Consider the following 24,787-nt stretch of genomic DNA (forward strand, 5'->3'; position numbering starts at 1 on the left):
CTGCCTGTCCAGTGGTTTGGTTATTTCTGCAGACTTGAGCTATTCTTCTCTGAAGGATTTCTTTCCTGATGGTGTATTTCCAGTGTTCTTTTCCGCTTCCTTTCTGTTAGCCTCCAGATTTAATACACTTCATGGTCTGAATGCCAATAAGAGTAGGAGGGAAGGTGATGCTGCCATATATGCCAGGTGTAGAGTGATTTCTTTTGTTCAGCGCTGGGTCGAACTGCTGATATTTTCCAGGGACACCTCTATATCTGTACAGTTGTATCCAACCAGTGGATAACTGCCAACAGAAATCATTCCTTTGAATGCAGACAGTCTCATTTCAAAGTGTATAGAAATAGCTGCCATAACCCACTACCTTTATTTCTGCAGTGTTTTTGTAACAGTACTGCATTTTGGATTGAGCAGGGTATATGATGTAATGAACTTTCTTGTGGAGCCTGATAAAGCTGCCCTGATATGAAAGAGGGTTTAAGGTTTATCAGGCTATCCTTAAGAGTGAGGAGACATAATAGCTCAGGAATCTGCTTCAGCCAAACTTGATATACAAAATGAAAGTTTTGTGGAAAAAAGAGTTCAGGAAATGATCAAACATAACCATTATACTCACATCACCTACAAATCTGTTAGTAGAGCTAACAGATGGATTAATGACTGGGAACAGTGCGGAATGTTTTACTCTTTCTTTAAGGATTCTTCAGCTTATGCTGATTTCTAAAAACCCACCTGCCATTTCTAAATATTCACCTGATTGTCTAGATATTCAAGTGCAGCCTACTTGTTAAAAAAAAAATTGTTTCTATACTTATAAATAAAGAGGTGAGTTTTATATATTAGGAAAAAATCAAATTCCTTTTTTTTCTTTTTGGCTCCTGCAAAAATCCAGCTCTAAAGAAGTCAACAAAATATCCACCTTTTAATAGGCTTTTAATACTGTCTTTTCATCAGTTGTTCCCAGCTTAATACCTAGTACAAGAGGTCTGCATAAAGAATCTAGAGGTATTCAAAGGGCAAAGCAAGACACAGCTCTCAAGACAGAGCTCTCACATATTGCAGTCTGGCAATTCCATAACTTTTACTATTATTCCTTCTGCTATAGCTTGGAGGTATTTTGTTCTGTTTCAGGGAAGTTTAATTGGTCATCAAAGCCCTAGGAGTTAGGAAATTGTCTAAACAGAACCTTAAACTATTGTTTACTTCCCTTTATGTGTTCCTGCACCCAGCACAACCAAACAGACCTTCCGTTTGGTACTCTTCCTGGACAAATGATAGATTGAACAGAAAATGACTAGTGATAAAGCCAAATGCTATTTATCTACATAAGGTATAGATCATTGTTTTGAAATCTATAGAGCTTGATCTGTTGGTGGGCATTTTTGTAGATACAGAGTTTCCCCACAGGCACCTGCAAGAGTTACCAGATAGAGTAACCTATGAAGATCATAAAGTAAATGCGGTTCAAGAATTGCAAATGTATCTGTAAATATTATTTGTATTGTAATTGCTGTCTTTGTTCTAACCCATGATGCATATTGGATAGCAACAATCTTCCTTTGCACATTGGCCTCTTTGGTAACCAAGTAGAGCTGGGACCCAGACAGGTCCAACCAGCACTTCTCTGCACACTTGTTCACTGTGCAGAATGGAGTAATTTATGCTATTTGAAAACAAAACATAGTGCTATTGTTTCTAGCCATAAGAAAATCTTCCATCTGCAATGCCATATGGGCTTCTAAGGCAACAATGACATGAACAGCCCTGTTCATTTTAGTTACCAAGACTCCAAAAGACTGGTGATATTTGCAATGTCTTTAACTGACAGGCATTCCCTGCTGATTGTAACAGCAGGATCCCAGAAGTTCTGGGATTTGTAGCTGAGCTTGCTTAAAATAGCACCACCAAGGGAGTATCCACATTGCAGTTACTTCCCACTTTGTTTGCTTGGATCAAAGTTGATTTTATCTTGTTGGTGAGTAGCAATGCAGCAGTAGCAACCTGAAGGACAATATATGATGGCTACTGAACTATTAACTTCACAGAGGAAGCTCCTTGGGTGGGCTTCACTTGACCTAGTTTAAAATAGACCCAGGCATGCTTAAGAAAGGAGTTTTGTCTGCAGTACAGATGTCTCCTGTCAATGGTGGTTGAACTTCCTTAGCTTTAGAGAGGAGAGATTGGTATTGATAACGCTTTTTTTGTTCCACCTTGACATAGTTGCTGCTCCTCAGGAAGCACAGCTACACACCCAGCAATGGCAGCCTACAGGGGGAAGCAAAAAAAAGTGGCTGGACTCTAAGCATGGTTCAGGAAGAATATCATTATTAGAGTGAAAGAAGAAACATTTAGCCCAAACAATTTTTTACCCTTTTTCTAGGAGAAAATGTGTGGAAAGTGGATAAAAAAAATCTCATTTAAGTGAATTTCAAAATACAGTTTGCTTGGTATATCTATCCATTTCAGGACAAAAATAACTGTGAAGTAACTGAACACTTCTTTGTACTAATGTAGCCCTACTGAAAGAATATAGAATTAAAACTGGCTAATTAAAATGCATCTGATTCTACAAAAAATGTACTCAGAGAACTCTCACTGTTGATCTGCATAACCATTTTTTACCTACTACTTTATTTGAAATTATTGTAAAGTTAGTAAAAGCAGCTGTGTTTTATGGTTTTCCCCTATAAACCTTAAAATGTGTAAGATGGTTAGATGTAATAACACCAGAAAAATAAAGATAATAGAGTGCACACTTTGGTTCCAGTGCGGCTTCAGCAAGGTTTTATTTGGAGTGCCCAGCTGCATATACAGACGCAATGGAATTTGGTTTGTGAGGAACCTACAAAAATTACACAAATAACTAACATTTTTTTAATGAATAATACACAGACATGCACCTGCTTCAGAGACTCCATAGATTAGTCTTGCAGCCAATAGAAAAGCCCCTTGGAATTCAATTACATGGCTGGAAAAGAGAAAACAAAATCATGGCTATACATTTAGAACTGATATCAGCAAAATGTTAACCAATTCTTGGGCTGAGTTTTTCCTGAGGATTAGATTGTTTCAGTTTGTTTTATGTCTCTGTGGCTTATTGAATATTTATATTATTCTATTCTATTCTTTCAGCTGGAGCCTCTCCCGGAAGATATTGTGCACCAAATCCCCAATATGAATGCAATAGCTTCTTTAAAAAAGACCACTGAAATTCAAAGTATGTTTCTCAGTTTGAGTTGGTGGGTTAGTGGGTTTGGATTAATTTTTTATTATTAATTAATGTCATAGGCATTATTGTTTCAGAGAAAAAAAGTGGGCGAATGTTTTAAGTATAAACTGACATGCTGGGTCTAATATATCTGTATCTATGCTTTTATTTTTGTTTCTTTGACATCTCTTTGTTTCTGCTATGTATTTAGCCTTGAAAAACTAACATGTTAAAATTATTTAGAGGTTTCTGATTCCTGAATATTCCCAAATCTTTTCATTCCAGAGCAGCTTGAATGAAATAGGTGCTTGTCAGTGAGGGACAAGAACAGGCAGGTAAACTAGAGCTCTAACAGATAGTTTCTTCAGATTCTGTTTGTGCAGCTCTTTACAAGGTACTCACTTTGAGATGCATAGGAGCTTGAGATAAAGCTTAAAAAGCTCAAAATGGGCACTGATCCATGCAACAATACTAAAAAATGCATTATTCTGTTTCTAGTGCAAAGGGTACAGTGTTGCTTCACCTTTGTGCCCTGACCCTAGTCCTATACTACCCAGATGCTTCAGGACATTTGCTCACTGAAGAACTTTCACTGTGCCATCAGTTGCTTCAACCCAGCTGAACACACTTCCCTTAAATTCTCTCATCCTCTATTCTCTGCCATTTTACCGAGGCAGTGGGAGCTTCCTGACTTCTAATGTTTGCTGGCTCCTTAACAATAACAAATGGATAGCAAATGTTTTTCTTCATGTTAGATGAATCACAAATAACTGGGATTCATCTACGTAAAATAAATGCAGTTTTTAAAAGGGACACCATGCGTTATTCACTGATCATGCAGTAATTCTCAATCTGAATTGTAAAGTGACAAATAAAATACCTTGTAGGCATATCATTAATCCTGCATATCCAGTAGACACCTAGATATGCAAATGCTCTAAGTAAATAAGCATTATATGATATATTCCAGTAAATCCTTTTTACTGAGTGGTGTGTCCTAGGGTATCTCATGAGTTGGAATTCCCTGTTAGTAATCTGTTAATGATCTGGAAGGAGTCAGCAAGTTAAGGAGACTCATGTACTGTGCAATATAGAACAGATTTTCAAATTATAATGCTGCACGCAGGCCACAGACATGAGGAAAGAAGATGCTGTTTGAAATAAGGCATGCATTTAACAGAAAAGGAATCTGAAACCAAAAAAGGGTGAATTGAGAGACAAATAAAAAAATGGCTCTAGAGAGGCATGGTGTCTTTACTAGAAATACACACAAATTTTGGCAATTGAGAGAGGAGGAATGGATTTAGGAGCGACCATATAGTGTAAGTCTGAAAACACAGTCCAGAGCTCTGCAGAGTGACTTAATTTTGCCACACTTAGGTTTGAGCTGAACCACTACAGTCCTGCACTCCAGTGGGATGTTCTTTGGAAACCTAAGTCGGGCTGCTTGGGGTTTGGAGCTCAGTATTCTGCCTTTTCTTGCAGATATTACCTAAAAAGCTATGTATACCTCATTTTGTCTGGAGAGAGACCAAGTATTAGAAAGGAATATGCTTGGATGACAGAAAGGAGCATTGAGGAAGTTCAGTGCAGCTTTATGGATGATTCATATTTAGATCTAACTAAGAAAAGCAAGTGTATATGGAATATATATATTATGGGGAGTTATGCAGGCTGGAGAGCATTAGGCTGTGGAGTAGCATCTCAACAGATACTGTCAAAACCTGATTTGTTTGGATCATTGTTTGTACGTATATTGGGTTTGGCTTTCTGTGATCCAACTTCCATAATGAATGTTAGCGATATTTTAGACCAAATAAGTCTGTTCTTTTTGCAAAAAATTGAAGCTACAATGCTTAGAAAATAAGAAACAACCTTTTTCTCACTAGAATAAAATTTGTATAAATGTTTTGTATGTGACAGTGATCCAGAGATCCTTTGGAAATCCAAGACATTTGGAAGTAGCAGTTCCCACACCCATGTAAAATGCTATTTCCAAACAATCCTGTTCACCAGCTTGAATACCATCCCCAAACACCCTTTTTTTTCAAGCAAGCCATGGTGTGGCATGTCCAAATCTATCTGTGAAAGGCAATTACAAATGCCTGTAACAGTGACAGAAACATTCCCTTTTATTATTTCCTGGCAATAATCAGTGCTCCCACAAACCTTTGAGGGAGACTTAAGCGCATTTTCATGCTGATAGCTAAAACATACCTAGAGACTGATTTGATTTCATTGTTTTTTTCTTGCAAGCCATGATTGCTCAAGTTTTCTATGAATGAAACCAGCAGCGCGCTTCATTCTTTCCCCTGAGTTCCACTAAGTTCTTCCCAATGAATGTAACAGGACTGATGGAATTTCACATTCCAGTAGAGGACAGTAGAAATGGCAATTTCAGAGATGTGAGCAATTTGAGGCAGATGCTTTTTGAGCTCATTTAATTGTCAATCCACAGCATACCTAGAACTTGTAACAAAGCTCCTTTGCAGTTGCATGCTGTGGTTGCCTCTCCATTCCACAACACCTTGCCTCAAATCTTTTGGCTGAATATGCATTCAAGGCCTGTAGGTTTTGTGTACAACACATAAATGTCGTCCCAGATAAGAAGTAGCTTGCAAAGCTGTTCTGCTTACTGCAGGTGTTTGTAAAGTATAGTTTTCTGATTTTAAAGAAAAATCTAGTGTTTCTTTTTCACAAGCATCACAAAACCCTCTTTGCATGAGGTACCTGCTGCTGCTTGGATGCTATTTCTAACTGAGATTGCTTTAAAAGTTCCTCCCACAAAACCACAAACACCCTGCCACGTACTTCCCTTCTCCAGGACCCTCCACAGCAGTATAGGTTCTGCCACCTGCCTCCTGGCCTGACTTTACTGTCTTTCTTTATCGCTGAAGCTCCTCTCATGATTCTTAATGAAAACAAGGAAAATCACCAATCACGTGGGAGTGAAGGGCAGTTAAACGGGCACAGAGAGCCCACTAATGTGCTTGAATTGGCCCTGACTTTTAATGTTACGAGAAAATCAGGATGCAGGGGGCAGCTGGTGTGTGAGCCTGTGTGTGAATGAACGAATGTGATGTAGCAATCCTCACTGATGCTGTTTTATTGTTGCTGCAGGAGAGCAACACAGTGGTAACTGGGTACTAATATTTTATTTTATGAATAAGAGCCCTTGAAAACTCCAGCAGTGAACATGGGTTCATTTCTTTTATAGGCAAGAGGGGGTATTATTCCCATGCCAACAGATTTGATTTTCTTGCACATCTGTTTCTGCAACAAAAACCCCACCCACTCTGCGAACATTTAGCTCATAAATTATAGGGTTTGAATTGGGATTGCAAAGACTGACTTTAGCACATATGATCTGTGAGAACATTGTGGAATGCTCATATAACTTTTTTGTTTGTTTTTAGTGTATTTTTTAATGAATAGAGAATATGGTCTCTGAGCACAGTAATAATAGAGAATATTTTTGTCTTGTATTTATAAAATTTGCCAGGCTCCAATCATTGAGCCTACTGTTATGCACATAACTTTTTAGCTCTGTCTTTCATGTTTTTGGAGGAAAGCCAACCTCCTAACACTTAATCTCAACTTTGTAGGATACTTAATACACTTTACATTTTATCCCCAGAAGGTCCCCGTTATTTAAAGATTCTGCTAACTACTCAAACGTGCACACTATTAGAGTTCAAAGAAACACTCTGGCCATGCTCACTGGTTATTCTTGAAGATTGACTTGGGCTTTCATCTTGCAATGATGTTTTTGAATAAAGACATTTTCAGGCTTTATTGACAGCTGCTTTCTCACTGGAGGGAAAAGTTCATCTTTCCAAAAGCCTGAAACTGTGCTGAGAGCTGTGTTACCAAAGAGGTGGTTTTCAGCAGCCTGTGTGCAGCACAGGCAGCACCACTGCTGGCCCGGCCTCCCAGCTGTCAAAGCCTCCAGCTACCCTCTGGATAAGCACCTCAGCTCAGCCCGCTGCCCAGCTGCCAAAATCCTCCTTTTAGTCCTCGGAAAAGTCTCCTACTTGATCCCCACTCTTTCACAGCTGTTGAAACCCTCTGTCTAATTCCCAGATAAGTACCCTGATCCAACCTCTGCAGCAGCTGCTGAAAGCTTCTTGCTAAACACTGAGTAAGCTCTGGTCCAGACTTCCCAAAGCTCCTAATTCCCAGGTGTCATCCACCTGGCAATTAGTGAGCGCTCAGTGTTTTGCTGGACTGTAAGAAATATATATGTAAATTCTTACTTGTTCACATGGCTATCAATAATCAACCTATTTCTTAATAGCGCTGCAGTAGCAGACCATTTTATATATTGAGGATGAGTCACCTGCCATTAATATTTGTGTCACTTGAGGACCTTCTGCTGCAGCCAGAAAGCTGAAAATACTCATGTTTTAATCCAACGCTGTGTTTTTACACGGCAGATTTTACGCAGCAAACCAGAAGTCTCTATTCCTTGTGATACCTGGCAGCTTTCCAGCAACAGCCAGTTCATATATGAAAGTTTTAAATAAATTATTGTTCTAGTATACGCCCTGAGGTTGGAGGAGAAAGAACATCCAGGACTAACAAACCTGATTGTTCTGGCAACACCACTTCAGTCCGAGCTGGCATTTCTGACTCTTTTCCTTTTCAAGACAGTGCTGTGTGAGCACTTTGTACAATAATGTACATTTTTCTACATTTCACTGTATATGCATCGACTTTCTGCCATATCAGAGCTTCTAGTTATTAGCCCTGCTCTGAACTCTCTTCACCTTGTGTAGATAAAGGCAATAGCCTGCCTAAAAATCTGTGTTCATTAGTCCGTGTGTTACTCCTCCAGTTTATTACCTTCTGGGGAAGGGTGTGACACAGCCCTTGGAATGAAAGCACTTTCCAACTTGGCATTCTTAGGTTCAGAAATATACATCTTCACTGCAGTCTGAAATTTCAGCTGTACTGCTTACACCACAGTGATTTTAAATTATAATCACTCAACGTTGAACTAACTGATTACTGTGCTTGTGCCACCATGCTAGCTAAAATTCCCATAAGTTATTATGTGTGTTTTCCTTAGGCAAGTACTGGAAGTCAGTGGAGCCATACTCTGTGCCAGTGGATTGTGCTCTGGCTGAGTCTCAGCAACAAGAGAGGGAGGAGACAGAAACAGTGTCTGCTATGGCCTCTCTTTCAGTGGATGTTGAGCAGTGTATCCCTCAGGAAGGCAGCAGGTAAGTGTATGAAATCATTAGAGAGAATGAACCTTTTGCTCCAGCCAAGTGAGATGAAGAAATAGATAGACTAGACTTGCTGAAAAATTATCTGCTAATTGAGGTGCTGGAGTTTTTCATTCCTGGATTTGAGTACTCTCACTTGGCCTCTGGAAGCAGAGATATTCTGTGCTAGGAGTTTTAGTTAGTTTTGTTTTGGGGCGTCTATTTCTTCACTAAAGCTCATGGTTAGTAAAAGGACCTTGTTTTCTTCCCATGTCTGATGCTCACTAATGCATAAAAAGTGCAATATCTGTATGAGGTAAATAGACATAATCAAATGCAATCAACCATACTCTTTTCTCATTGGAAGCTTTTCAAATCTGTTTTAGTTTTAATTTCCTAGGAAGGCATTTAACGCACAGTCAGATAAATTTAATAGGGATGGACTTAAATCATTATTAAATGATATTAGACAGGCATTAAAAGTTACTTCCCTGGAAGCAGTGGAACAGTGCCAGCATAAAACTTAAACCAATCTTGACAAGGATTAGGGCCAACATTTTCTGTGTACCAAGATGAAGGTAGACCGGCAAAGAATGAGAGCGCTGTTTTTTCCAGCTTGTCATCTGCTTTTTACATTAATGAAGATTGCTTTCAATTTCCAAATTGAGAAAATGGTACAGTTAGTGCTGTTGTGCTTTTTGCCAATTACAGATGAAAAGAAAAATGGATAGCCACTGAATTCTGTGTCATCTACAATCAGAAAAGTCACTGCAGAACTCCTTGGAATTTCCTATTTTTCCATTTTAAGGACAAACATTCCTGTTCTTCACCAGTAGAGAAAGACCCAAAATGTAGTGGAACCATTCAGTTTCCATCACACAGAAAAAACAGGAGGGAGGAGGAAAGATGAGAAAAACCTTATAAGGAGACTCATCAGCTCCCTGAAGGCTATGGAGCAGAGCTGTAGCAACAGGAGAGAAAGGAGGGAGCTGTGTGTAGGCAGAGTAGTGATGGGAGTGGAGCCAGAAGGGTCCATGGCTCCTACATTGTGACAGCTTCTTATTTAAATAAATTCTTCTTATTTGCTTGGGTTCTTGCCTCCCACGTTGGATCTTTTAATCAGAACTGAACTGATAGGCACCCAGGGGACCAGTGCAGCGCTCAAAGCTATGGATGTGTTTGGGAGTGAACATCTCTCACAACAGTGGGAACTCTCAGCTGTCAATGAGTTAAGAGACACAGCTCAAAGGGAGACACAGGGAGAAGAACTAGCTAGTAAAGTTCACAGTATTTTCATAATTACCTTTCCAATTGTAATTGTAGTTTTAATATTCTGTGGCTATTCTTATGCTAGTGTTATTGCAAACAAATTCACAAAAGCTTAGAGGGGAATCCATGATGAACACAAGATGTATTTTAGATTCGTGACTGTGCTAATCAGTGCTCAGCTAAAGAATAATGTAAGGATTTCTATATAAATTTCTAACAGTTATAAATATAAATTTATAAATATAAATATATAAATATATAAAAATATATAAAAATATATTTATATTTATATATAAATATAAATATAAATTTTCCATATAAATTTCTAACTGTTAACAGTAACACTTCTGCCAGCTAGGGACAGAAAGGTACATATGTGTTACATAACTGAAATATAAAAAATTTTACCTAAAGTGTTGGAACTAATGTAGTCAAATAAAGCAAAGCTTTAAATTGTCTGGAAAAGGGTGTGGTTAATTTTGTATATTTTTACATATTTTGGGAATAACCAAGAATTGTATTTGTTATGTGCCTTCACTCACTTAAAACTACAGCTATTGAAAGCAACTGCTGATCCTATGTGATTTGAACAAAATAACCCTTTAGCTAATGCTACACTTAATTATCATACTTTTTACCTACCAACTGATAACCTGTGACAGTTTCCACCCATTCTGAGAACAGAATTTCAGGGAAGAGCGGAGAAAAATGAAAAAAAAAATAGTTGTGCTAAAATGTACACAAGTAGAATTCATGTGGCTGCCAGATTCATTACACTTCATCAGTTCTGGACTCTTATAGGGACCATTCCATCGTGATGAATTGTTTTGTGGAAAAATGGCTTCGTTTGAAATGCCTTCTGTGGTGCTCCAGACATTTGTCAGCAGCACAAAAAAAAAAAAAAAAAGCCTGTGCACGCACGTGTTCTGAAGTCTGCTTGCACATTTGTTACCCACAAGGAGGTCACATGAAGCCAGATTGCCAGTAGAGACTGACAGGACAACAAAAGTGCTGTCCCACTGGACCAAAATTGATAGTTAGGTTTCTGAGGCTTCTGGGCATCATTGTCTTTGTTTTCTTTCTGATGAAGGTAAGGAAGAATATGGGATCAAAAATGCCCCCCCTAAAGGTCTGATTCTGAGGGTTGTCTGAACTGTAGGGAGGATGCAGAGGGCCTGGATGCACTTTGAAAATGAATAAAAGTCCATCATGGGGTGTCCAGGGACTGATCCTGTGACATTGCACACTTTTTAGTTTTGTATAATTTCATTCATTTCATATAAGCATGCTATTTATTTCATAGACACATTCCCACACAAACTGCAGTAAGGTAGAGATGAGTTCAACTTTGCTTTTTCACATTTTTTAATTTTTATCGTAATAAAAGACCATGTACACAATTCTTCTCCAGCCACTTCCTATGGCAAACACAGGGTTGCAGGGATGTGAGAAGTCATCTGGAGTCTCAAGCCCTCTTGGAAAGACCATGGTATATGCACCTTTCCCCCTACTGTTGTGAATGGGGTCACTTTTTGAAGACCTGTTGCAAACTTTTGCATTGAGTGTTCCTTTTGGAAAGTGGTTTGTGAGAGGTAGGGTGGGATGAGAGCAGAAAGCACTGTGGCTGACAAGTTGGGCTGAAGGGCTTCTTCATTACACCAGGAGTCCATTTACTTCCTCTTAATTCCCACCACGGTCAGCCAGGCTGATATTTCTGGCCTGCAACTCTAATCCTGTTTCACTGATTTGATGGTGGAGATCCTGTAGAGTTCAGCTCTGGACGATCAGGCCTCCAGATGAAGAGAGCAGCAGCAAGAGTCTCTTTGTGAGAAACTCTTGCCAGTTATGTTGGAGGATATATTGGTGTTTGGAGTGAGATGACTCACTTTAAACTCAGATTTTGGGTAAAGGAGCTCTTTTCCTGGCCAACTCATATCTGACTCATTTACCACTGATGAATAAAGGATAAAATGCTCCTGGCTAAGGCCCATATTAAGTATTTCTATTTCTTTCTTCTTTCTTTCTTTCTTTTCTTCAAGTGACAGTGCTGATTACTTTTTTACTTAATTTTCTCTGGCAGGGTAAATGAAGAAAAACGTGAAAAGCTGCTATACTTTTGGTGTTTTATTTTACCAAAGCACAACTCTGCATTTTAAGGTCCAATTGAATCTTGATTATAGACTTCAGAAGAGAACAGATATAGAAAAAAGGGTTTGTGGATAGGAAAGAAAACATGCATGATGCTAACACAGATTTAAATACAGATGCAATTAAAGGAACAGGCATGCTCCATAAAACATTTCTAACTATGAAAACTTTTGTGTGTTGATAACTGTTTATTCCCTGTGTGAGATACAGATTTAGCTGATTAGAATTTTGCTTTGGCCAGACATCCGTTTCAGAAATCGTGCTGTGAAAATACTCAGTACCCTGCTGTCTCTGATACATTGGAGCTTCTGGATGTTTCTTCTTAAAATGGAAAAAGAAAAGGGTGTGGAGGGAGATCTCTTGCACTTACTATTTTTACAGGAAACAGTAAATCTTGAGAATGACATTTATCAGAATTTGACTTTATAGCTCTGATTCAGCTGAGCATACGTTTTACTCAAATGGAAATGAAAACAAAGTGTGACTTTTACTCTTAGTGTTACAGAGCTACCAGTTGCAGTTTCAGTCACATTGAATTGTATTATATACCAGAGCAATTGGTTGAATCATGGGGTACAGCTAGCCACCATTTAGGGACACTCACTGTATTTGTATATCAACTCATAAAGCTTCACTTGGCATTCCATTATTTGGATATCTACCTCAGCTGTGCTGAGTAACCAGCAGCTACCTGGCCATACCCCACAGGATCTGCTTCCCCAGGTAGCCTGCAGCCATATCTTGCCCACCTTTCTCTCATCCTCCAGTGGTGATTGCATAAGGAAGATAACCAGGAGTAGAAGAGGTTGAGAGCCATCCTTCTTGCCCTGATAAGATGATAGATTTCAACAGCTGTCTCTGACCCATCATTTGTAAAAGCCTCCAGGATACATACATGGGCATAAACTTTTCAAAACTTTTTTTAACCAGTTTACGCCTTTGGTACTTGGTAGTGAATTCCACAGCCTCATCATGCATTGTACTTCTTTTTCTTTGCTCTAAAATTATTAACCAATAAAATCACATGGGAACCCCTAGTTCTTATATTGTGAGAAAGAAAACCAGCTCTTTACTGACTCATAATCTTTGCTCCATTTCTGGTTTTAAAGGCTTCAACTTCTCAAGACTCTGTATTCCTCCGGTAGGAAAATGTTTTCTTATCTCTGATGATTTTTGCCCCTCTCTGTACAAAATTTCTTAGTCTCTAAGAGAGGGAGTAAGAGTTGCATGGAGGAGTCCAGCACATTGAAGCTGGGCACAGTGAGGATTTACAATGTAGCTTAATATTGAGGAATTTTTGTTTCTGTTGCTCTCTGCTCCACTACCATTAATTCCGAGCTCTCAGTTGTAGCCATCACTGTCCTCCCCCATTTTGAGTATTCTGTGTTTGTTTAGCTTTTCCACTCAGAAATGGTGTTATGGACCTTAGAACTGACTAGTATTGGCAATTTGTCATGATCAGCAAACGTTATCACCTAAATCTGCTGATAGTCAGCCTAATTTTTTGAGATGCTCTGGAGAATCCCTCCATGGTGAATATTCACCAAAATTGTTTTCTGTTTCCTACTTTTCATGGATTTTTAATCTGTGAGAGGACTTTCTCTCATGACCTGGATTCCTCAGAGCACTTGGATGAAATGGTTGGAAGACTTCCTTTTCTCAGGGATTCCACTTGATTCCTCTTCCCTAATTTCCTTCAGAAACTTCTAATAAATTTGTAAGGCTTGCTATCATTGTAAGTGTTAAGACCTAACTCAAATTACTGTTACCTAAATGCCTATCACTACTTTCAGTTTCCCAGTGCAGGCTTACTTTATCTCCTGTGATTTCCAAAAGGGGAACTGCATTTGTTGCCTTCCCCTCCTCTTGCATAGATGCTGAATTCAGCTTTAGAATCTGCTCAAAGACTATTTCTTTAACAGCATCCTAATCGCATTCCCCTGGAACTTAGTGGACAAATATCATCTGCTCTTAGAAATTTGGCAATGTTTGATATATCAGTTTGTTCTAGTGCTGATTCAATTTAAGATAGTTCATCTGCAAATAATAAAATCTCCCTGACACTTCTCTAGTGAACCCAGATATAAATAGTTCATTTTGCTTTTGTGGTCTACCTTCCTTGATGCTCCTTTTATGCTTTGATCATTTCTTCTGATGTATTTTGAAAGATCTTTTTATTATTAGCTTTTATGCCTTTAACATGTTGCTCTTCAGAGTCTCCTTTGTTCTGCTTCATTGAGGGTTTACATTTAACTTGCCAGAGTTTATATTTTATTTAATTTGCCTTCTTTGGACATTACTTCCTCTTTTGTGAGTATACGTGTAGTTTTATTCTGCTCTTAAGCTAGGATAGTTTTTACTTTTGGTTCCTTTCTCTTTGATCCATGCAAAGTCCAATTTTACTAGGATCTCTTATATAATATCTTTATATGTTCTCTGAATCATCTCCATGGTACAGAAAAGTACCTCTTTTTTCCCAGCTCTCTGCTACCAGAGGATCGCTTTTCAATTACAATGATCTTCCCTGAGACAGCTGAGTTAAATTAGGAACAGATTATGGCATAAAACAGCCATACCGTGCCAGAAAATCTATCTTTTGTTCAGCAGTTTCTGTGACTTGGAAACATACCTTGAATTTTTAGTTTTATGTGTGTGATGATGTAGCTGAGAGGAATCTCTCTAGTTCTAATTTAAAAAATAGGGTAAGAGAAACATTTACATTTTGGATGATGTTCTGAGTTTATCTATATTCTTAAATATTAACTTTTTAAAATTGTAGATATGAAGTATTTTAAATAATGTTCTCATAAATAACATTTACTCTCAATTGCCACAGAACAATATTTAAGATGTCACATGTTTTGCCAGATTTTATCCATATGGTAGGATTTTTGCCTCATCTGTTTCTCTTGTTTTAAGGTTTAAACAGAATGATTTTTTTTTAGCATTAACTGCAAAGAGACTACTTCATTCTGCCATGGTCAGAATTGTACATATAGAGAGCTAAAGGTGAGCACTCTTCCCAGCACATCAAAACCAGGAGGGCTCAGCTCCTCGGAACTTGCAGTTTAAATGAGCCACAGAGAAGCCTTAGAGAAAAGTCACACTTGTGATTCTACAATCATTACAGTCTCAACTGTTGTCTTTCTGAATCTACTGACCACATGGAATTGGTTCAGATCAGACCACAGCTGCATCTCAAGGAACCAGTCAGAACCTACAATACAGGATAGGGGGGTTTGCCTGTTTTATGTTTTTATGCCAACTTCCCATTGGCTACAGGAAGACTGACTGAATTGATGTAACTAACGGTGACAAAGCTGAAGTAACATAAATTTGGCCTGTCAGACTTTTCCCTCTCAATTTTTCTTTTGAAAACTTTTGATTTTGGCAGAATGGGTATGTATTGATTCAGTGCTCAGTGCTGTTGGAATGACATTGTTTTTTCTCTACATACTGAAGGCCCTGAAATTGTATTGGCTCTCACACAAAACTCTGACCTGAGCTATTATCTCATAAAAATACATGGTTTTAATGATAAACCATTGAAAAAATCAGTGACTTCTCTGACGCAAATAAAATGAAGTTAAAGCATATACATAAGTCTTCAAAAGGAGACTGAAGAAGGCCATGAGAGTACCCACACTGAGATACAACAGCTGGATTGCAAGGGCACTATAACTTCCTCTCCTTTTCCAGAAAGGACCTTACACCTACCACTTGCTTATAAAAATTTTTATTGGTGCTTTCACTCTGCTTGATGCAGAATATTGGCCTATTGTTGGAAAATACTGGAATATAACACTTGGTGTCTGAGTGCTTCCTGGCACTCAGAAGCATCCTTGTCAGTGAAAAATTTCCCAAGAATAAAGCCCTAAATAAGATCCTCTCAGTTGAACTATGGTCAAGAAAATTTCAGTCCCAGAAGCCAAGTACATGTGAATAGACTGTTGCATGTACTGCTTCCCTAAGTTCTTATAAATAGACTAAACTCCCACTCCCACTTATAGAGGTTTGGCAGAGCAGAAAGGAGTGAAGCTCTGGAAATCTCCAATTGAAATCTATTAACAACTCTTGCTTCTCATTCACTCACTTACAGCAGAACCTAAAAACTGTCACCTGCTTCCAAATTATGCTCTTTTCTGACAGACCCATAAGGTTAGGATGTTTAACAAGGGCTTATTGCACGTTTGTATTATGCCAGAGGATGTTCAAGTTTTCCAAAAGTGTCTGGAGAAAATGGAGTGCGTGGTCAGCACAACAGCAACACCCACCATCAATATGAATTCCCCACATGGTTTGTGATCCTTTATCACACCTGAGGGCCTCAGCAGCAAGCTGGGCTCCATCCACCCTGGCTGCCACTGTGTGGTCTGTGCTGTAAGCCAGCACAATGCAAGAGGGTAAAAAGAGGGAATGCAGGAGGGCTTCACCTCGCCTCTCAGGAATAGGGAGCTGCAGTGGTTACTGTACATAGGAAACATTCTCCACCATGTGGTGAGGAACAAAAGATTTAAGGTTTATAGATCAATAATCTTTTAGGTTCAATACCCTTTGGAAAGTAATTAGTCTGAAAAATATCTTCTTTTCCATATATCATTCACCTGACATATTTTTCAACATGCTAGCTGTGATCATTCCAAATCATAAAGGAATAAGCTGTATAAAATCATTTAAAGACATACTGCAGATTTTTTTTTCACTGGGAAAGACTTTAATAAATTCCAGATTCGTTTAAAATTCTCTGGCCTCCTTGCTGAATAAACTATCAAAGCCCAAGCAAACCCCCATTAATTACTTTTCTTTTCCATGGGATCTCATGTGTTTGTGCTTTCTGAGGGATTTTTTACTGAAGTCAGTTATTATACTGGCTTACAAGATTATCTGGTAAACACGTCATATATTAATTTGCATTTACTTTTTGTTCTCCCCTAATTTTAAAGTTACTTGAAGTTAGTATTTTAAAGGAGTTCTTAAACTCATGTATCATATGGTATTCTGACAGAATGACGTGAAAAATAGTTTCTGTCCGAATTCTTTGCCCTTCAATAGTGAGGTCTTGCTGTGATCTCAAAAGCTTTTCAATTGCCATCAGATTCCTCAGGTGCAGTAGTTTGTCAGATACAAGGAATTGCAAGACTTTACACCAGGTCATCATATGTGTCCTCATTATTTTCTTATTGGTTGTCTTAGAGAGCTCATCTTGCCTAAGCTGAATATTTCCCAGAGGTTTTCAAGTAAAAGATACACATATAGTCTGATTTTTTATTGTAATAGATACCTTCTCTGTGGTAGCTATCTGCTGATCAGGTTCAGAATTTTGTCTCAAAGTTGCAGGCAGGCAATGCATTGAAAGAACAAAATCAAGAATTAGGGGACTAGAGAAGAATCTCAGAGGAAACACTGCTCGCTACTTGGTTACTAGTGAGCTATTTTGCTTTAATGGTGTGGGCCCACTTGAAAAAACAAATGCATGTATTTTTAGTTGCAAAAGTTCATAAAATAAAAGTATCACAGCTATTTTTTTTCATGAAATTATTTGATTCGATTGACACAATGCATGTACGTTTCTGGACAAAAAGTTATAAAATATTCTGACATATTTTAATATAAACAGGAACATTTTTGGTGATTGCTTGGATCTAAAATGTTTTTCCACTTGACATTTGTTTATACTTCCTAGGAAAGAAACTCTATTTATGGATAACTGAATAACACAAATAAACATCTGAGAGAGCTGAAAAACCAGCTTTGATTATGCATGAAAATCTACAATGTCATTGTGTACTCTTGTGCTGTATTCTGATTGCCTGTTTATTTTTACAGAGCTGCTGGTGAGCCCATGGAAGAAGAGCCAGCCTTGTGAAGTGCCAAGTCCTCCCTGATATTTCCTGTGGGTGACATCATTGTGTATCCCCCAAAGCACCCTCAGACATGTCTTGTCTGCTTCTTGGGTGGCACAGATCAGATGGAACATAAACACTGGGCACAATGTTCTGAATAGCAGCTTCACTTGTTCTTTGGATGGACTTGAAAGAGCCCAAAAGATTCCTTAAATGTAACTGCTAAAATTCTAGAGTTGCAGAAAAACGGGCTTGAGAGAAAGAGCCTAGAGCATGCTTTTTATATGCTTTTGACCCACTCACCAACAGAAATTGTGAAATAGAGTATTGCAAAATTCTACATGATAGATCATAGATATGAGAATTGCAACAGCCAGCAACATACTCTGTGAACTCCATGAATCACTTTCTGACACTTTTTACTGGGTAATTTTTTTTCATACTGTGTTAAATTGTTAATAGAATTTGTTTTCTTTGCTCTGTGTCATGAAGAAAAATCCACACCCTTATTTTACGTGCCAATTTTTAACCTCCTCTAATGAATTCTTAGCTGAATAAGTGAAAAGTGTTTAAATTCTGATGAGGGATTTTAGATAACGGGAAAGGACTTCTTCTTGTACTATAAATCCCCCGAAGTAGTGTGCTTGGTGGTGCTTTATTTTCTCTTCCCTTTTCCTGGTCATCCCTCCCCATTTCATGTAATCTTTTCTATCATAAAAACACATTCATGATTCTCTAAAACAAGCGATCTTCTGCCTTTAAAAAAAAAGTGCTGTACCCGCTGTAGTTGACAGTAGTGCTCACCATATGTGCAGCAGAGATCAAGTATGGATAGTTTTTCAAATGTGTTTTTAGTTTGTTCTGAAATGTTTCTGCGTTCTGACTCCAAAGCAACGACCTTCAGTAACTGCGTGCAGCTCATTTGAAGCTCAGGTGTTTCTGTGGAGGTTGTGTGGGGTGTTTTTTTACAGGTTGTGATGTGAATATGAACTGATTCTTTTATGTAGTCCTGCACCAAGAGAACTGATGTTGCTTAAGAAGCTTCAAAGGGGTTAGGCTTTATTTTAGATCCCCAAAGTGCAGCAAGATCTCCCTGCAATGTGACTTCAGCTGTTTAAGTCCATGTTTGAGAACGTTACATAGAGTTGTGCCTTTAGCTGATAATGAACGCTTAAACTGTTACACGTGTTGCCTTACCGTCAGAGAAAGAGATAGGGCATGTATGTAAGAGTACTTCAAATGAACAAAACTCTGCTACAGTAACTTTTATTTTGTTTATAACTTTCTCACTTAATGAACCCCAGGAGATACTGTGAAGTATTCAGCTTGCAGTATTTGATAGCTTGTTCAGCTTTTAAAAGAAAGTGATGTTCATTTTTTATATATTTTCCGAATTCAAAAAAGAAAAAAAAAAATTAAAGCCATAAGTGAAGACTGTCATGCTTTTTATTCTGAAATCTGAAAGGAACCTTAATTAAAACAAGATTTTGGGGAAGGCCATGATATGAAAGATATGGAACAATATGGTTTCAGTTATAGGCAGACTCAAACCTGTAAATCAAAGATGAAAGATTTCACTCAAATAGAATTATATAATTCTCTTTTGTTATGCAGTCAGACTATATCTTTCATGCATTTGGGTTTGTTTACTATTAGCATTTTAGTTTTAAAGACTTTTATTACTTAGACCAAAGCTCTCCAGTGCAAGTTAGAAATCTGAGGCATGCTTTGAAAAGGGAAATCTAAAAAAAAAAAAAAAAAGAATGTCATTTCCTATAATGAGAAGTAAACTTTTATTCTGAAAGGTTTACTCTAAAATGGATGTATGCCCCTTAGAAAGGGAAATAAAATTCTGACCCTCAGAAAATGAAATAAAATTCTACCCCCTATTTACAAGCCAAAACCGTGCTTATTTTAGTAATGCAAAGAGTCCCAGCAGGCTAAATTAACTCCTGGTGTGAGCCACCTTGCCTGACTTTGGGCTGTTCTGAAGGGGTTGTTCACATGACCAAGGCAGTGAGGAGTTCATCCTGCATTTTCAGCAGCCTCGTGATGGCAATCTTACTTGCCATCTTCTGCAGTTTTGTTGTGGTCATCAAAGAAATTCCCCTTCAAGGAAACCAAGGACCAAGGACTCATCGCTGATGGGATGGATAGTTTGTAGAGCTTTTCCCATTTTAAAAGAATGTCTGCAAAGTTTTAATTCAGTGCATAATGACATCGTTTAAAAATTAATTAAAATGGAAAATCTGATTGTGTCGTTAGCTTGCATGAAATTGAATATGAATTGCAACCTGAAATGTGAGTTACAAGCTTTTCCAATCAAAGACTATATTCTGGGGTGCAAATCAATTAAAGCTGTTCTTTGTAGCTGGAAATGCTTTTAAAATGCCAAAATAATTTGAGTTAAACCACATTACAAACTCACACTTATACATTCATACAGATGTAGTCTCAGACAGACATCTAGACATACTATTGGTTAAAGTTAGGATCGTTTGGACAAGCAAATGTGCAAATAAACTGCACACAGATTGTGTCCAGAGCTCTGTTCTCACTAAAGTCAATAGCAAAATCCTCTTTGATTTCTATAGGAGATGATCAGGGTTTTTTTTTTTTTTTTTTTTTCCCCTTAAAGTCCAGAACACCATTACTTTTTGATTATGTCATTACAAGGCACCACACAGCCCTCTGGGAAATGATTGAGGCTTATGGTGAATATCAACACTTCCTTCAAAGCAGACCTGGGCTTTCTGAGAGGGCATTTTCACTTGCTGCTGTTTTCTTCTCACAGTATTTTTTATTACCAACAATAGCTCCCCATGGGCTAGAGTTAAAATATCTTCCAGCAATTTTAGTCATACTTCCAGGGAAATATTCACATAAACATTCTTTAAAATGCCCAGTTTTGACTGGATTCGTCAACAAATTGCAAGCATTTCAGAAAGATGCATGAATTGCATGTTTCAAATTTCCAAATTCAGAGGCTTAGGATCTGTTTTTGAGGAGACACCAGTGTCTCATATCTCCCATGGACCTCTCCCTTAGGCTAGAGGGATTGACACCTCTGAAAATTCATTCCCAGATTCATGCTGGCTGCCAAAATATCTACATTTGAGCTTAGATTACATCTAAAAATGAGCTAAAATGCATAAACAAGATGGGAAAATAATTGGTTTCCGTATGTGATTCCATGGAGAAGGTGAAGCTGAGGAGGTGGCAGAGAGCATTGGGAGCCAGTGACCCTCAGTCTGGTGCTGGTGGCATGAGGGCTGCAAGCAGGCAGAGGGACGTCCCACAGTACCCACACCCCAGGCTCCCAGGGAAAGCAGGCAGTCATTTGCACTCTAACCCTGCATCAAGGTGTCCCTAAGTCACCAACTACCAGAATGAGAGATGCCTCAGCAGCAAGTACCACTAACATGCTTGCTCCAGTTCATATTCTACTCCAGTGTTAGGGACTAAATATTAAGATTAACATGGCTTTCCTTGTATTATTATACTTTTCTTGTATTCTTGGGTCCTTCAGTGCATAGTAGAAATTGAAAACTAAAAGAGATAGATATGACTCAGGACATGAAGAAAAGAATGATTTAAATCCAGCTTAATGCTCTTACCTGGGCTGGAGTGAGAACAATTGTGAGCAGCAAATCTCAGAACTGCTGCAACCTACAAGTGTCTTACACTTTGTTTTTGGATTCTGTGTGCAGGAATTCTGTATGTGCTCATTTGGCTTTAATATAATCTGCAGCAATGAAGTGCTTGATTATATGATCCCTTTTCAGGCAACATTCCTAGTGAATAATCAAAGTTCATGGGAATTTTGCCAGTGTAAAGATGACAGAATTATTCCCTTTTTTAATCATGTACCTTCCTAATTTTACTTTCACTGAAAATGAAGCAATTAATTCCAAGTAAGTGAATCTGAGGAAAGTAAGATCATTAAGCTATCTTAATAAAGCTATCTTAATAAAAGAAAACAAAAATGTTATGCAAACAAAGATGGCTATTTCTTTACTTTGCAAAAAAGTCAACAACATGCTGCCAGCTGAATAAAAGTAGCAAAATTAATCCCTCTCTAGAGTATGTGGTATTTTAGTTGGTGTCTTATCTCAGTGCAGCCTCTCTAAAAAGCTGAGAGTCATAACCGGAGATGAAATATTAGAAAGGTTTTGCTACAGCCAACACCAGAGGTCCTGTAGAGAACAAGAATGTAGAGACTAACTAATTTTTGTAGACAGACAGCAGGACACTTTCGGGGCAATGTGTCTGGGACAAAGAATTAGAGGGAACTTTTCCAAAGGCACTGGTGGCTGTGAGACAACTAACTCCTATTAGCTTGCAGGAGCAAGGAGGTGCTCTGCAAGCATTTCTTCTTTGGGAAATGCCCCCTCGTCCCACAAGCATGCCCACACACACGCAGGCATGAAGTTTGCTGTACTATTTCCTGTCCTAAGCAGCAGCAGCAGCAGCAGCAGCAGCAGCCAGGTGTGCTGGCCTGCATGCATACTGAGCATTTGCCTGAGAAGCTATCAACCTCCAGCAGACACTTCATAATGTGACTGATAGGGGAAATTATTTTTTTTTCTCAATAGTGGCCTTTCCAGAAGCATATCAGTGCATGGTTGTTTTATTTTTAAAGGTCACAATAGAGCTTTGTGAGCCATTGTACCTTTTTTTTTTTTTTTTACAGACTCCATATGGAAGTAAAACACAATATGTACCTGGGGAGGGGGGATGTAGTGTGTGGAACCTGCCAGGAAAGAATTTCTCTTAAATCAAGTTTCTGCTACCTGCTTTTCATCCTGGGTTTGAAGAAGTTTGTGTTCTAAATTATCATTCAAGATTTTTCTTTGTCATGTCACTTGCTTTGTTTTTGTACCTACAATTGAATCTCCTCTTGTAGCACACAGAAAACCACACAAAAAAAAGTCTATCTTTTGTGACAGATGCCCCTGCCCTTGGTGTGGGAATGAGAGTAGCTTATCTTTGTCACTTCTAGCAGCAATTAAATGCTTCATTTTTGTGACAGATCCAAACTGGAGCAGTATTTTAAAAGTAAAATTTAGCTGGCTGTCTGCTGACTGTTAAAAAAAGATATTGTGAAACTTACATTCTTCTCAAGCCTCAAAAGGAACCCATTTTGATTTTAACAATGTAATATTTTCACTTGATCCAAAAGGATTTTGTCCCATGACATCTTGTTGCTAGCTCAGTTTTAATCCCCAGTAAGTAACGCACCACAGAGAGTGAAGACCAAAAAGGATGTTCCAGCAACAATCAATTATATCTCTTCTACACAATCCTTCATCTTACTCTGTGGTTCAGCATATCAGAATAGATTATAGCAAAATATAAATTCTTCTGCACCATCAAAGATACTGCTGTTTGGATGTCGATTAGCACACTGTGAGTTGGGCTGTAATTTATAAGGGCTGTAATTTATATGGAAGACGTGCTTCGGTGTGGAGGCAGGAAACCAGTGGCACTGCTGCTATGCAGTGAGAGTGGCTCTGTGCTAAGATCTCCCCATATTAACCCTTTCCAATGGTATGCCTGCATGGCCAGAGGCACATTGGCAGTAACAGAGCCGTAAGATGTTCTGGTTCAAAGACCGCTGAAATCCCTCCTCTAACAGACTTTGGGTTATATCTGGGAGGCAGCGAGAGAAGAAACCTGAGCTTTGCACTCAGCCACACGCAACTACAAACAAAGCCCAGGTGATAGATCTAAACCTGGCCACACGTACCTGTTTCTGATATGAAGCAGCAGTTCTGCTTCTAGAAAAGTCTGTCTGAAAGAGCACTGACAGCAGTGGATCTATTCTGTTGGCTTCACAAGGGTGTATACAACATGTCTTATGGGAATGGTTCACATGTCTCTTGCTGCATAGTTTACTGCAATTTTAAATCTAATGATTGGCTTAATATTCTAAGTTAGAATGCAGTAGGAAAGCATAAAGCAATACCTGGTGAAGTCATAACTAAAGCTTTCAAAGCAAACTTACTGCCGTTGGTTTTACAACACCGACATTTTGGTCTAGGGATGCACAGCTGAAATGCCTATTTTTTTCCTTGGGAAATTGATGTTGGTATCTGTTTCTACAATAAAAACCAGTCCTTTTGCTCAGATCTCCAAAAGTTTATCTTTAATTTGTCTTTCCAGGAAGAGCAGATTCTAAGGGGTAACGTATCAGTGGGACTGACCCAAAGGGCAACATTTTCAAAGGTCAATAGTAATATTTCCATAAGAGTAAAAGGAACCATTGTTATTATTCCTGATACATTTTTGTATCTGAAATCATCCAATGAGTAATGTTAAGTAATATTGTGCTCCAAAACTTTGTTGTTTATAGATATATGAGCTCTGGATTGGCGTGAAATAGTCTTCAACCAAGCTGTTAAAATCCTTTTTGTTTGGTGTTTTGTATAATTCTTTGGCTATAGTCTTGTCTTAGTGTTAATAAAAGCTATTTGAAGTAAGCTCGGTCAATACTCTGAGGGGTTTTTTTCCCTGTTTTTTTTTTTTTTTTTTAATCAGTGCTAAAAAGAAGTAGAGCTTTGAACATGCCACCCTGGTTGGATCATAGGATTCTGACTGTTAAAATATAAAGGGGGAAGCATGGTGAAGCTGGAGTGCATAAAAAAGGAACCACAAATGTTAATGTAAAAGTAATGTTACATACCAGGCTAAAACACACACAAAGCAGAGCATTGCAGAGCTCCGGCTCTAACACCAAGCTCCTATTCTATAGTTCCTTTGGCTCATTGTCCTGAGGCGTTGCAGAACACATAATTCTCCTCCCAGTGAAGCAATTTAAATAGTACATGCACTGTTTTGAAAGCTGTAAGGCCCCTAATTTGTGGGAGGTGGGGAATACCCAGCACTCTGCAGCAACGCTCTGGACCGCGGTGTTGCGCCAGCCCTGCTGCTGTAAAACTGTTACCCTGATAGAACAGACCTGGTTTGAGAAAGGCACCCCACAAAAGCAGCAGAGTGAGGAAGAAGTGTGTTTACTGTGAGCATATTTTGATCACTTGCACATTGTCAAAAGTAGTTCACAGACTGAAATTGCTCCTGTGTGTGGAGCCTCATACACCTGAACTTTAAAA

At 38.5% G+C, this 24,787-nt stretch overlaps 1 protein-coding gene across 12 annotated transcripts in view; it reads left to right on the forward strand.

Moving 5' to 3' along the window:
- HDAC9 (histone deacetylase 9) overlaps positions 1-24,167 on the forward strand; it is a 461,802-nt gene extending 437,635 nt beyond the window's left edge. For all 12 annotated transcript variants that reach the window (XM_027877926.1, XM_027877927.1, XM_027877934.1 and 9 more), the window contains 3 exons: positions 3,130-3,214; positions 8,277-8,430; positions 17,659-24,167. In XM_027877926.1, coding sequence (XP_027733727.1) covers positions 3,130-3,214; positions 8,277-8,430; positions 17,659-17,698 — 279 coding nt within the window. In that variant the 3' untranslated portion in view covers positions 17,699-24,167. The remainder of the gene's footprint in view (positions 1-3,129; positions 3,215-8,276; positions 8,431-17,658) is intronic.
- The last annotated feature ends 620 nt before the right edge of the window (positions 24,168-24,787 follow it).

Source organism: Empidonax traillii, unplaced genomic scaffold (assembly GCF_003031625.1).
Source record: "Empidonax traillii isolate 1590-97213 ecotype Southwest subspecies unplaced genomic scaffold, ASM303162v1 scaffold35:size4298261, whole genome shotgun sequence".
NCBI lineage: Eukaryota > Metazoa > Chordata > Aves > Passeriformes > Tyrannidae > Empidonax > Empidonax traillii.